Genomic DNA, 15,657 nt, shown 5'->3' with positions numbered 1-15,657 from the left:
TGTTCTGGGGCAGAAACATCCTAAAGTTATTGACAATAACTAGTATGAAAGTAGAAAGTTAATAGAATAGAAGGCACTTTTCCCATCTATTGCTCTGAGTGTTAATAATATGAGTAACTGCCTGTTGAGTATAGGTCATCAGTTTATGCTTGGCATAATTGTGTACTTTCCAGTCAGGGAACAAGTTCATTCATTCACTCAAGAGATTGAAATGGAAACAGCTAGTCCACTAAGTAAATAAAAATGAGATTCCCTAGGAAGTCAAAGCCATTCAGACAGAAAACTGCTTCCCTTTGTCAATCAATCAGACAATACAAAAGTCTTACAATCATATACTATACACTCTTATAATGAGACTGTATACAGAATACAAGAGTGTCCTGGAAACATTCTAGATAATCTTCTTTCATGTAAATTTATGATAATTTAGATTCTTTATATAATTTGCAAATGAGCAATCCATTTCTTAAAAGACAAAGCAATCTGCAAAAACTAACCAGTTTGGGTTCTTCAAAATATTGTTTTGTATTTTTGAATAGGGAAAGAGGGGAAGGAGGACTAAAATTACAAAATTAGGATTTTTTAAAAATCGTATTTATCCACAAATGCCAAGATGTGTGGTTTTCTAGAAATCCAGCCACAATTAAAGTAATAGTTTCGGAATTATCTTGACTTGGTGCCAATATAATTAGGAATCCACTGAATCCAAAGTTATCACTTTGTCAATATATAGAGACTACATTTTTTAGAAGTATATTTCTATAGCCAGACTTGCTCAAACAACTATGTTTAATTTGGCAAAACAATGAAACTCGGGCACTAGACTATTAAATATCAGTAGATAGAAAGGTCTGTTGAAAATTTCCTAGAATGCCCAAATCTGTCTTTTAAGAAACTGAATGTAACTGCAAAAAGGTTTTAAAATAATCTGTTTTTATTTATAACATTTTGAGACAGACAACCAAAATCAACCAAATCATCTTATGCTTCTTTAAGAAATAAAATTCCTTTTGTTTTGCAGACAAATCTTCATGTCAGAAGAATTTTTGTTTGAAGGTTAATAAACCTGAGTATTTTGTTTGCTTGACTGTCAGAATATATATATATATATTGTATAGCCTCCAGCTAAGAGAATGCTTTATACATATCTCAGTTAATTGAATTATTATCCTTTAAAATATTTCCACCATAAATTCAAACGTAATGTACTTGGAAGTATCCAACTGATATTATTTAAATAATTAGTCCTTAAAAATAGAGTGGAATTCTGCAATTCCAGGGAAATAATTTACTAATGAAGTAACTCAGTAAGCATTATCTGCTAAAGCCATTGTTTAAAATAATATATTTAAATTAGAGACACGGCTTAAATGACAAATAGAAATAAGCCCCTAACTAGATATTATACAGAACAATTGAGCTTTATAGTACCCTGCATTTAAAATGTGATCACAGCTTATATGTCTCTGTAAAAGAAAATAACTGTTTTAACATAGCATTTCACAATTTGCCAACCCATTCTGGATATAAAATAGAAAAATACCCAATAGTTTTTATAAAGCCTAGCTTGGTCTTATTTACACTAGCTGCATAAACACTGTTCCTTTTGCTGAATCCCAGGGGGACAAAAATTACATGCCAGAGGCTAGAGATTCACACAGATAGAAAAGCTGCTGATTGTATTTTACTATTTGCTTGCTTCCAGTAATGCTTTGCCAACAAAAATAATGAGCATGTAAGAAGAAGAATGTACAATGCTTTAACTTCTAAGTTTTATCTATATTTTTCTATTTGACAATGTTCTGGCATTAATATATTTGAGTCTGCAAGTCTGTACAGACAGCATAACATCATTTCCAATCCAGATGTCCATATAAAATCTACTCAACGTTCCTCATGCGTAAGGCAATAATCAAGCTTAACTGTATGTGACTTCAATCTCTCTTCAGGTTTTATGGTAAAGAACAATAAAAAAGGTAAAGAGAAAAATGTAAACAATAAAGCCAGCACAGATAACCCCATATCCTTTCTGCACTCAGACTTTTGAACATACTGTATATTCTTATATAAGACATATCCAATGCTTTGGTTCATTGCAGGACGAGTTTATAGTATGTGGACAAATATGTTGGCTTGGAAAGTAGACTCAAGGTTCGAAACTCCAGCTTCTACAAAATAGAGTGACTGTAGCAGAATAAATATTCTTTGAAAGTGCTTGTTGTATACTACTTGCAATATGCCACACCGCCCAAAATGTAAGAGTAATTAACAATACTGTCTTTACTATTAGCAGGGACTGCTGCATAGTAGTGGCATAGTAGCAATTCAGTCTACATCTTCTCTATTATCACTAGAAACATTTATGTAGAAGTCTCAATTGACCAAAGCCATGATAGCCATTGGAGATCAGTATCAATGGGTACATCATTTCATAATGACTATGAAATACTGAACACACTGACTTAGAATTTAGAGAAATAAGTGTTACAAGATGAAATAAAGAAGAAAGAAAACTAGACATGTTGTGTGTCTATGAAATGAAAAGAAAGGGGAAAGATGAATGAGTGTGGTTTGATTTCCCTGAATGGGGTTGGTGAATATGTACAGGGAAGTGAAGCTATAGAATATGTGCAGGGAAGTGAAACTATTATGAATGAAATGGCTAAACAGTAATTGGTGTTATTGAAGGCTGAGGGTGCATATGAAAGTAGGAATCAGCAATTAGTCTAATGATAGTTGCCATGTAGGGAATGGTGATAATGGATGCATTAAAAATGACTTTGGGGGAAATTATGGGACATTCTGAATCACTGCAGTCCAAGTCTGTTAAGTGACCTTAATAGATGGATGGATATGAGACAAAAGAGTGGCGAAGTCATTTAAGGACCCAAGAATTAATGGAAATGATTCTGTTTGGTAAGCATATCCTTAGAAAAAATATATATCAGTTTACTTGAATATGCAGTATAAGCTTAAGTATATACAAACACTGGGCAAAGGAATGAAAACCAGTATAAAAGCACAATTTGTTTGATCATTTATGATGAAAGGGTGATGAGAGATTCTGAATGCAAGACAGAACATTTTGGTAGTGCCAAAACAATATTGGGAGAAAAACAAATCAGACATGGGAAAAAGAAAAAAAAGAGAGAGTAAAACAGAACAAAGGCAGGAAGAAGCAATTTGTATTCTGAATGAAAAAGTATTAGGAGATAGACTGACTTTCTAAAAAGAGGGCATAAGAAAAAACAGGTGTTAAATCTGCCTGTTGTAGAGTGAAATGAATTCATATTATAGAATGACATAATAGGGGTGTTAGATTGGGTAATGGATAGGCACACACAGGCTTAATGGTAACAACAGCTCTTTATTAAGTACAACAAGTGAGAACAATCCAGCGGAGGTTGGGTCTGACAGCAGCCCTTTTATAGGGAACTGTCAGACTCGTCGACCAATAGGATTAAACGTCTGTTCCCACCGGAACAGAAGACCTTGGTGGAAACCACTGTACTTAGAGCAAGTATCTAACACCCCTCCCCTCTTGGATGGAACAACCCTACTAGTTACGTAGCCACGCAGGTAGGCGGGCTTTTGGGTAGCTCTGCCTGACCTGTGCAGTTCAGCAGGAGGGGTTTCCTTGGACAGGTCGGACGGACCTGTTTGCTCCGCAGCTCCGCTTGGTGTAAGCTCCTTTAACCTTTCACAGGCCACGGCTGGAGCTTCTAGGGCCGTTCGCTCGGAGCTCGCTGCAGGCCTGCAACAAAACCAGATAAGATTCCCAGTACCCTCGGACTTGAGCTGGCTGTGGAAGGAGTGAGTGTTTGCTCCGTTTGAGTAGGGCTTTGGCTAACTCATGCAGGAGTTACCTCTGGTTGTCTAAGAGTGTAGTTGAAGAGGCAGCCACGGAATTGATCAATATGCCTTCTCCAATTCCTACCATCCTCGAGCTCTAGGAGGTAAGAGCGAGGGCCGGTGATGCCTATCACTGTGGCAGGAATCCACAGAGTTCCCCTGGCGTAGTTGTGGGCATATACCGAATCCCCTATGCTAAAAGTCTGAATCTTGCTTGTGGAGTCTGGGGGCGATGAGGCAGAATAATTGGAATGTAGCCGGTCTAAGTGGGACATTAGCCGGCAAACCATGAGAAGCTTGGAGGAGCTTCTCCCTGTAGTGGCACTGGGTGTGATGTGCTGAATTAGCAAATAGTGGTCAACCCATGTTTGCCAATCTCCCGGGCCCATTCTACAGAGGGCCTCTTTTGCAGATCTCACCATTCTCTCCACCTGATCATTGGAGGCCGGATGGAATGGCGCAACCAGGGCATGCCTGATTCCCTGAGCTGCTAGGAAGGTCTCAAATTGCATGGCCGTGAATTGGGGCCCATTGTCAGAGACCAAGACGTCGGGCAGACTGTGAGTGGAGAAAAGTCTCCGTAGCACCTTGATGATCACTTCTACTGTAGTGGAGGTCATCAGCACTACCTCTAACCGTTTCGAGTAGGCATCCACAACTATGCGAAATGTCTGGCCGTGAACTGGGCCAGAAAAGTCAATGTGCACCCTAGACCATGGTGCTTGAGGTCGCTCCCACTCCTTAGTGGGCGCCTCTGGGGGAGTTGGTCTGGATTCCTGGCATGGTGTGCAGGTAGCCACCCATTCTTCGATCTCCCTGTCCATGTTAGGCCACCACACGTAACTCCTAGCCGAAGATTTCATCCTGGCAATTCCAGGATGCCCTATGTGTAAACCTCTAATACTGCAATGCGCAGTTTGGGTGGAACAATGACCCGGTCCCCCCAACAGTAAGCAGCCGTTAACAACAGACAGGTTATTTCTCTTATGATAATACATTTTGAAATCTGACCCAACAGGCCCTTTGGGCCACCCCCTCTACATCCAGTTCAAGACCTGTTTGATCGTGGAATCTCTGGCAGAGTGGCGGGCAACATCATTAAGTGAGACGGAACCACTCTCTAAACAGTCAATGAAAAAAACTGGCATCTGGGGTAGGGTCTGCGAGTAGTTCGTTGTTGCTCTCGTTGACCCTGGTCACTTCCGGCCCCAGGGTTTCAAACCAGTCAAGCCCCAGGAGGCTCCGCAGGTTTCTGCTGACCACTGTCACTGGGAGCTGGCTGCTGAAGTTGTTGAAGTTCACCCGGAAGGTGCCTTGGCCCACGATGGGGACTCAGTTCCCCTGGTAATCGTGAAGGTGGATGCCAGGGTGCGTAGATGTTGTTTCTTCAGGCTAGGGATAGCCTTCTTCAGGGTAGACCATGGCATGATGGTCAATGATGACCCGGTGTCGATCTCCATCTCGCATGGACAGCCCTCGATGACGACTGTGACCTTCAGCTTCTTTGACCACCTTGTGCGGTCTTGGCTGATTGAGGTGTGATAGGTGACTCTGTTGTCACCCTCTGAGCGCCGTGGTGGTGGCCTTCTCCTTCTCCTTCCCCTTCTGAGCTCTTGGGCTCTGCAGCCTCGCGATGTACGCGTGAACTCTTTCGCATGTCTTGTGGAACGCTTTGGCGCTGCGGACTTAGCGTCCGATTCTGATGCCCTGGCTTCATCCAAGGCAATTTGCAGAGTGAGGTCAGACATGGCAAGTAACCTCCTCTGTAGGTTAATGTCCCGCAAGCTGCAAATTATGGGTCCAGAATCAGCTCGTCCAGGTTTCGGAATTTGCAGTACGCGGCGGCCTTGCCAAGCGCCGCAACGTACTCATTTATTGACTCACCCTCTTTCTGGTTCCTGATGTTAAACTCATGCTGGTGAATGTGCTTGGATGGCTTGGGGTCATAGTGGGTCCTCAGCGTCTGCTGGAGCACGGACCAGGTGACTGATTTCAGCGGTGTCAGCTCAGAGAGGTCTTTCGCCGTCTTGAACACTTCCTGGCCACAGTATCCAAGGAACATGTTCTTCTTGCAGCCTTCAGAAAGGCCCATGAGGTTGTTTGCCTCGAGGAAGCAGTCACATCGTAGCATGTATGAGTCCCAGTGCTCGGTGACTGGATCATACGGAGTTGGTGGGGCGTGCATGGCCATTTTGTGTTCAGAAGGCGTTTTGAATTTGCTGTTCAAAAATGGCTGCTCGAAGCCGCGCTGAGCTCCGGGCTGGATGTACTTGCTGGATTGCTATGCTCTTTTCTGTTCGCCTAGTTGCCTTCCAATCCCATCCTCATCGCCAGTGTTGGATTGGGTAATGGATAGGCACACACAGGCTTAACGGTAACAACAGCTCTTTATTAAGTACGACAAGTGAGAACAATCCAGCAAAGGTTGAGTCTGACAGCAGCCCTTTTATAGGGAACTGTCAGACCCTTCAACCAATAGGATTAAACCTCTGTTCCTGCCGGAACAGAGGACCTTGGTGGAAACCACTGTAGTTAGAGCAAGTATCTAACAGAGGGTAGTCATGTTAATGAGAAATATGAAAAGGGATCTTAAGGTTAATGAGATTATGAAAGGAAGAAAAAGTATACAACAATTGCGATGGATATTTAAAAAATGCCTCGGATGTAGATATAGAGGGTTAAGCAAGGAGTTTCCATGAGACTGAATGAATTAAAAATAAAAGTAATGAAACAATTTGAGATGAGGAATGTCAGAATGGAAAAAAATGTTAGTCCAAATAAAAAACAAAAGAAAAAAAATGCTGTGAAATTTGTTCAAAGATAACAACAGGGTAGGTATAAATGATGGGTGGTAGGTTTAAACTTCATACACTTTAAAATACAGATGTTTTGTTTATAAACAGCTTTGTGAATTATTTGTCTGAACCTAATGATAGCATAGGCCATGATGACGAAACCTTTTTGGCACGCGGGCCATAAGGGGGGGAGCGTAGGGGGGGGGTTGTGTGCGGGTGTGCCACACCCATAATGCAATGCACCCCCCAGTGTGCATGTGCGCATGAGAGGTATTCCCCTCCCCCCATTTTTTGCCCTCCCCAGGCTCCCCAGGAGGCTTTATAGGATACTGAGAGCAAAACAAAGAAGGAAACAAATGAACACCAGAAAAAATCTGATGAAAAATAAAGAAAAACTAGAATGGAGTCAATGGAGATACCAGGAGGGCATATCTTGCTCTCAGTACATATATATGCTTCTTCACATAACTTCATTATTTTTTCCCAAAAATATTTAAAGTTCTACAATATTTTCAAAGTAATAAAAATACTTTAAGATATGACTTGCTAGTTTAAAACATTCCACCAGCAATGGAAGTGTTTCATTTAAGTTTGCAGTCTAAAGAAGATATATAATGCCACTGCAGAAAGCCTAATGCCAGTTTGTTAAAAAGTATTTCTGCAGTGAAGTAAGTCCTCAGCTAGAAACAGCAGACACAGCCTTCATATATTATTTATACTGCTTTGTGCCTATGTCAGCTCCTGATTAATAATTGAATTTAATCTCATTATGGCAGATTTTATTACAGTCTAATTTAATTAAACGGTGAATTGCCTCCCAGATGCCACCACTTGTACCATCTTTTAAATAAGGCTGATACAACACAGATTTGATTGCAGTTTCATCTCAAGTAAAAACAGCATAGAACCAAATTGACTCAAATGTTTTACACTGATATATGCAATGGATCCACTGTTTCTTAAAGATCAAATTGAAGACACAGAGATTTTGATGTGCAAAAATACATTTCAATTCACAGGCTCAGAAAAGTAATAGTTTCTATCACTCTCAGTTCCAAATATTTGGATTATAAACCACTTTCTCTCCAAAGAAAACTTTAAGGAAAAGACAATAGATTTAATATGTGAACATGGTGTTAAGCCTTTATATGAAAATTGTTTCAGGCTTAAGATGGTAATGGAAGGTTACAAGCTTAATTAGATAGTACTTTGCCATGTGTTAAGATCTCAAGTTACATAAAGGCATTCTGAGATAAAGAAGCAATGAAAGGACTTCCTTTGAAGCTATAAATATCAGTCTTCAGCCTTGCCTGACTTTAGCACAAGAAAATTATGTGAATTCTCATCAAACAAAACAATATGTATGCAATCATTACATTATTTTTAAATTTTCTTAAACATTTCAAGCTTCACCAATATTACACACACACACACACAATTATTTCCAATTAACAATTTTGTGCAAGGTTTGTAAAGCATTGATGTGAAACGTTACTGTACATGTAGAGAATTGTGGCATTTACAGCAATGATTAGTTGTAGCTTTTCTATACTATTGGTGTCAACATAACTTTATAATTCAAGAAAACTGTATGTAACTTTAGAATTCATCATTATTACTATTCCTTGTTGACAGAAAATGCTGTTCTAAGTTGAGCAATTCACTTCCTGATAATCAAGTTAGTTGTCAATTCATGATGTGGGTAACTTCATATAATAAATACCATACTTATCAGAGTTTCAAGTAATAAAAATGTTGCTGTGGTAGATCTGTGAAGTGTCTAGATACCCAAATGATTGTTAGGTTGTTTACCTTAGTGCAGTTGACCAAAAACAGATAAATAAATTGAATGAGCTACTTTTAATAAAAGGACAACTGTTGTAACCACTATCTGGGCACATTTCTTAAAAACAAATAAAAACCAAACAAATGTATCCTATTTTATCTTGTCCTATCATATTCCAGTAACATGTACTACAAGTATAAAATTATTTTTAATTTGCCATTAACACAGCATAATTCTATAAGTGTACCTACAACTAAATTGTACTGAATTAAAAAAAAACATGCACAAATTTGGTGTTTAAGGGATTACAACCTTAATCAATATTTTATATTAAAATACAGGACACTCTAATTTGTCTTGAGAATTGTTCTATGAATTAAGTTTCTGTTCAAACACTGAGATACCAATTAGGAATCCCAAGACACTTCTATCTAAAATTAAACCTCCAACTTCAACAAGTAATCCTACATATTAATTGCCTACTAGTTTCCACAGTTTTCATCACATATATAGACTTCCTGCAAACCCCCAAAAGAAAAGAAAAGAAAAGAAAAAAGAATTAGCAAAAGGAAAAAGCAGTAGAAAAGAAGCAAAAACAATGGAGAAATGACTTTAAAGTTTTATGGCTTCTCCAGAATAATTGATCTCATTAGAAGGCTCCAATTACTGTATATTATTATGAGAAACAAAAAAGAAATACAACTTCAACCGTGCATTTTTTAAAAATAAATTCTTATGTTCACATTCAAGCCTATTTTTGTATGTTATATGTTAAAATATATGTTCTTTGCTATTGTAAAGAAAACCAGGCAGTTTTTAAAAGAATACAGTTAGGGATACTTTTAGATGGCATATAATCCAAAATTATTCCCAATTTTATTTAATTAAAATCCTCACATTCTCTTAGAAAATAATAGCCCCACATACTCTTAGAAAAAAGTGCTTATATCTTTCTAAATATAATTTTCACAGTATTAAGGTTCTGCTTGCCCTTTTTAAAGATGTGTTGATAGTATTTACCTTTATAGCTTGTTTTATTTTAATCACTTAAAATGTCACTTAGATAGTATTTTAAAATTAGAAATCCTTTCATTATTCATAATCTAATATGAATTATTCATAACACTCTTGGACCAGAAAGGAATGTCCCTTATCAAATGAAATACTATGTCAACCAACGTCCTCCATTAAATTGCCATGATAACTAAGGCAGCCAGATCTACATCTGGCTGAAAAGTAAACTGCATCCCAGCTAGGTTCCTAAGATAAAAAGTATCCCATTGACCTATAGTGGTGGACTCCAGCCTTTCCGGCTTGGTAGACAGTTGGAGGTGGGGGATGGGGAGAGAGGGAATGGTTTTGTGCACATGCGCTGCTTTCACATATGCAGCTGCATGCATGCACATACACACACATACACATATATACACACACACCATGACCCAGTTCTGACTAGGCTGCATATTCTTGTGATTTTAATTCAAAGCATTCTTATAGAAATACAGTAGTTATTTCTTCAAAGCAATGCATGAAAAGCTTATAAATTTTTTGCAAAAGAAACATTCACCAGCATTTACAATCATGTATTAAATAATTGCATACTGCAGTGCATGCGTGTGTGTGTATATGTTGTGGAAATTGAGGACTCAAAGACCAGCTCTTTGCAATGCAAGAAAGTTTATTGCGCAGGTTCAAACAGCTAAAATAGCATAAGGGGGTTTGAACCCCGAACAGTCTCAAACAACAATCTTATATAGTCATTTTGACGTAAGCATATACGCAGGCATACATTTGCTAAATTGATAAAAGGAGAAATGGAAAAGTACAGAAAGAGCCGAGAATAAAAATACGTCAAGGAACATTTAACATCTGCGAGACAAACACGGGACTATCCCCTGTCCTAGACAGATAACAGGATACACCCCTCATGGTCTGTCTGAACATACAGATAAAAATATAAATGTTATGCCTCATTGATCTCACCCTGCCTCTGTCTGCAAATATCTTTTTCCTTGACCAGTCTTTTGCAATGTTATAATGAACCAAAGTCTGAACCAAGATTCAGGGCCTGTCTTCCCGATTCAGGGCCTGTCTTCCCTCCTTCCTTATATACACACACACCCATATTTGGGAGAGAGGTGATCTATTTAATATTTTCTGGATTTCCCTGAAAACAGGAATACTAACTCTTCATGACATAGCTAAAGATAAAAATATCTCATTATATTCCTTCCAATTCCTTGGTTTTCTGTATTAACTAACAAAACAAAAGATAACGCTGTTTAAAACAGCTTTAATGTTTAAGGGTATAATTCAGGACACATCTCCAGAGAACTCAATAACCATGAGCTTAATATGTTGTGCACTAGAAAGTTGAATGAGTACAGTGGAAGAAGTGCCTGAAAGGTCTCACCCCACCTTTGTGTTTTGCTTTGTTAGTTAATACTGAAAACCAAGGAATTGGAAGGAATATGATGAGAGATTTTTATTTCATTATTTAAAAATTTTCACAGGGGAAAACTTTTGTCTTCCTGCTTCTATTCGTAAATCTGTTTCCTGGTCATCTTTAATCAGTCATTTTGCCATTTCAGACTCAAAACATGTGTTACAATGATGTCTGCTTCTGAAACTTGAAAACCAATTTTAGGATTTGTAAACCTTTTCCCAAAGAGGTAATCCTTCCATGCAAGACATTATAGTATACAGGCCACAAACCTAGAAGCTTTGCATTAGTTTTTCATTTATAAAGACATGTGGGAATATTGCAATAGATCCTGTTGTCATTAAATTATGGAAATGTGGAATTGGGAAGGCAAATTAAGAGTGAAAAAATAACATGTAAAAAGTAAGCTATTTGCAGTACAGATACATCACAATTAATGCAAGTTAATTGTGAATAATGAAATATTATACTCAGTGCAATTTGTACAATGATGCCAAATCACATTTAATGTGAACCAAAATTCAGTTTAAGGCAAGGCTAGGACATGCACAATTGAAGTTACCAAGCTGCCACTGGGGTGTTTTATTCTTTTGTAATTACTTTGTATAAATTAGAAAAAGCAATGTCAGAAATAGTATTTTAGCTTTCCTTTTGTAATGCTACATGAAGAAAAAGCTGTCTCATAGAATATCTAGAATTATATTATTGGTATGTTAGTTGCAGCTTAATATCAATATTTATATTTGAACCAGAAAGGATAAAGTTGACATACATTTGATAATTAGCATAAGTAAAAATGGGAAAGACTAATATTTACAGTGCAACCTCTTAGTGTGTATATTAAAGATTTCCAGCTAAATTCCTAATATATGAAATTGAAAAGACTTTTAGTAACAATATTCTTTCTAGATGTTAAAGATATGCTGGGTAATCCTTCTTTCCTCTACAATAAAAGAAATAAAACAAATGTACATGTATGATATTAACATTCTGCCCTCAGTATCATCAAATTAAATCAACCGTAATTGCATATTATATTTTTATAGTATTATTTGCAATTGTTGAATATCTTGTTTAAGTTAAAAATGAGCTGGAATTATGGTCGTAAATCATGGTAGTTGTTAAATGGGTCACCATGTAATTATACACAATTTTTTTGCAGATATGGTGGACATAAGCGAAGCTGATTTCACCAATGGGCATTTTTTGCTAGAAATTGGAAGCAAATTAACTTTAACTTTATTTAAATTTTTATACCGCCCCCTCTCCCCAAAGGGACTCGGGGCGGAAATTGGCAAAAAATGTTGAAAATCTTGATCTCATAACTACAGGACAATACAAATATGAGGCAGATGTCAATTGTTCAAAATGTGCTTATGTGACTGTATGGCATCAAATCTGGATTTCTTGGATTCAATACCAGCATTGAATCTCTGATTATCAGAGTCCAGATATGATAGGGGGGACATGACATCAGAATGGATGACTGGTGTATGGTCCATGAGTGTACTGGAATCCAGGAAGAGACTGAGGTCAACAATACAAATGTTACAAAGATGCTATGAAAGAAACCTAGTGCCGCTATGACATCCACAGCCAAGAAATCTAGAAGCTGCAGCTCCTCTGCTATAAAAACCTTACCAACTTTGGAGATAGACACAAAAATATAACTAATAGAAAACCATGAGGGATGTCTTAACTGTGCTAGGTTCTGCACTTGTAGAGCCACCTCCATGTTCAAAGATAAATTGCATTAACAATTCTTTGAACCTGAAGGACTACCATGAATATACTGTACCTACACTTTAAATTTGGCTACTACAGATACATTTTATGCAGTTTCTCCAAATTTGCATTGACTAAGATTGTTCAGAACATGGATTAATTTAATATGCTATTAAATATATTAAAGAAACTGAAAATTGAAACTGCTGCTTTTAACTTTCTAATGATTGTTGAACCTTGAAAAATAGTTTTGGCCTTCAATAAACATATACACATCTTAAGGGATGGGCTGATTTTGTCCTACCATCCTACCATTTTTAAAAGAAAAAGTGTGGCTGTGTTTTTTAGGGATTTGGGATTAAGCCTAAATCAGCTTTTGACGGGGATGGGAAGGTGAGAATGGGTCTGAGCATTTATTAAAAGTATATTAATCCTAGAAGATGAATGTTCTTATTTTAAGGGTTTTTAAAAAATTTATAAAAGAAAAAACAAAAGCTACAAATACTATATTTTAGAACAATTTAATCAACATTATTTTCGGGGAAAGGTCTAAGCATTGCAGAAAGAAAGGAAAGAGCTTTCATGGAGCCTATGAACTGCCCATTTTGTCAATTCTGAATTGCACTTGGAATGTGCCCAAAACCTGTGTAAAGATATTACAAATCATATGTAGTTCCTAAACCAACCCATTAAATCCATTAAGCCTATAACTGTTGGTATATTATAATTATCTTACTGACTACTATTAAACTGTGTAGTCTTTTAAAGCTTGATAATGAATATTAATTATTAATTCTGAGAAATATTTAGCTGAATAATTATTTCCATAAACAGAACTATAGAATATTTAATTCAAAACCAAAAGCTTCTCCAAAATAAAGACATGCATATGAGGATATCCTATACTACATTCAAGCAGTCCAACTTCTGGTTAAATATATTATTGTAGCAGTAGTAGTAATAGGAGGAGGAGCAAGAGAAGTATTTGGACAGGAATGCAGTCAGAAAACATAGCAATAATACAAAAAACTTCGTCCATTTTGTTATAATGTGCTGGTAGTCCTCAACTTATGACCATCATTGAGCCCAAAAATTCCATTGCTAAGCAAGGCAGTTATTAAATGAATCGTGATATATTTTATTATATTTTCTTTTGCCAAAGCTGTTAAGCAAATCATTGCAGTTATCCAATGACTCGTGTGGTCTCTGAATCTGGCTTCTCCCGTTGATTTTTCTTGTCAGAAGCCAGTAGGGAAGGTTACAAATGGTGATCACATGACCCTGGGACATGGCAACTGTCAGAAATACATGCCAGGTGCCAACTACACAAATTTTGACCACATCACCACAGGGAGGTGTCAATGGTCATAATTGTAAAAATACGATCTTATGTCATGTTTTCAGTGCCATTGTAATTTACTAAACAAATGGTTGTAAGTTGAGGACTAACTATAGTATGTAATATAATCTATGTATGTTATAAAAACACAAATGCCCACAGAAGTACACATTTTTATATACAGCTGAAAAATATCATTGAGCATATGGATTTCTACTCTGCTATAAAAATTGCATCTGTCAATAGTACAGTTCTGTAACTCCCCATCTATTCTGCAAGGCTATGAAACCTTCCATAGGGAGACACAGAGGACTGAAAAGTGAAATGAAAAGTCCGGCTGTTTGAGCAATTTTCTTTCATAATGTTGGACCTCTCCCATTAAAAATAAATGTGTGACAATTTAGCCAAATATTTACTTACTGACTGTTCATTTAAATCTTGAGTATCTTCCATGGAGGTTACTCACTTTTCTTCCACAAAGAGAAGCAACTGAGAAGTAACTGGATGTCCTAATTTTAAAAACAACAAGACAAAGTATTACTTTGTTTCTGCAGTTGTATATATAAATATATACAAATATAAATATATACAACTACATATTAGAAACTAGGTTCCTTTCCTTAATGCATGAATGAATGCATATTCATTTGTTCATAGCTGAAAGAAAAGCATCATTTTAAGTTCAGCAAGTAGTGCCATTTATGTTCAAAACAGATCTACATAATTAATTGAAAATAGAACTGACATCAATAGTAGAAGGTTCACATTTTATTTTATTTTTTTTCATTTTCAGCCATATCGTCCTTCAAATCATTGTTGGTTGATGGAAATAGAAAACTTATCAAATTTTTCAAAATTTATCTGCATTTACAACTTTTGGTAGCAACTCCACGTGAAATGTAAATCAAATTCCAGTTTTCATACGCAAATGAGTCCTTTGATAGAATGACAGAAAAATCATTCTAGAATCAATCAGCAAAAGCATTAGCTAAGAATCAGAACTAAATAAGCTTAAGATTTGATGAATCCCTATCTGAACTTAGAAAAGGCTATAGAAATATCCAATACATTTTAAATTTGTGATCCAGATTTTAGAAATATAAGCTAGCAGTTTCATTTAAAAGAATTACTTGCATTGTTTAATGTTTGTAACTAAAAAGGAAGATAGTCCACACTTTAACACCCAATTCATGAAAGCAAGATGAGAATGACACTTCAGTTAATTAGAATATAACTTCATGCTACATGGTAAGTAACACATTCAGTCTTTCCTGTAATAACTTGCTAAGTAGTACCTTTTATTATAACATGGAATAATTCCTCATGAAATCATTTTAAAGTTTATACATGAAATTTTACTCTCTTAGAGATGGGGTTATTGTTGATATATTTGTATACTTCTTTATTCCAAAATGACTCCATGCAGTTTATAATAAAATAAACATATTCACTAAAAATTACAAAAACCTATCAACATGGAAATAACCGATATTTCCATGATGGCTTGAAGCATAATTAAGCTTGATCACAGGACTTCTGAAAAAGTACAGTTTTTACTGCTTTTTCGAAGGATAGGTTACTTCAAAGGATTTTAAAACCCAGGGAAAGTCATAATATGGTTATAAGTTGCATCTGTTTTCATGAAACATGCCTAAAAGTGTACTACTAAGACAATAAAGCTGCTCCCCATAGCAGGCCTTAGTCAACAAAGCATTCA

At 36.6% G+C, this 15,657-nt stretch overlaps 1 protein-coding gene across 9 annotated transcripts in view; it reads right to left on the bottom strand.

Annotated features, from left to right (window-relative positions):
- Positions 1-15,657, bottom strand: part of EYA4 (EYA transcriptional coactivator and phosphatase 4) — a 120,122-nt gene that overhangs the window by 92,403 nt on the left and 12,062 nt on the right. For 7 of the 9 annotated variants that reach the window (XM_081942995.1, XM_081942990.1, XM_081942992.1 and 4 more), the window contains one exon: positions 14,361-14,449. The exons of the other annotated variants lie outside the window; for them this stretch is intronic. In XM_081942995.1, coding sequence (XP_081799121.1) covers positions 14,361-14,371 — 11 coding nt within the window. In that variant the 5' untranslated portion in view covers positions 14,372-14,449. The remainder of the gene's footprint in view (positions 1-14,360; positions 14,450-15,657) is intronic. 9 annotated transcript variants of the gene reach the window in all.

Source organism: Natrix helvetica (genome assembly GCF_964273705.1).
Source record: "Natrix helvetica genome assembly, chromosome: 2".
NCBI lineage: Eukaryota > Metazoa > Chordata > Lepidosauria > Squamata > Natricidae > Natrix > Natrix helvetica.
Note: the sequence above shows the minus strand (reverse complement) of the source record. Positions and strands in the feature narration are given on the sequence as shown.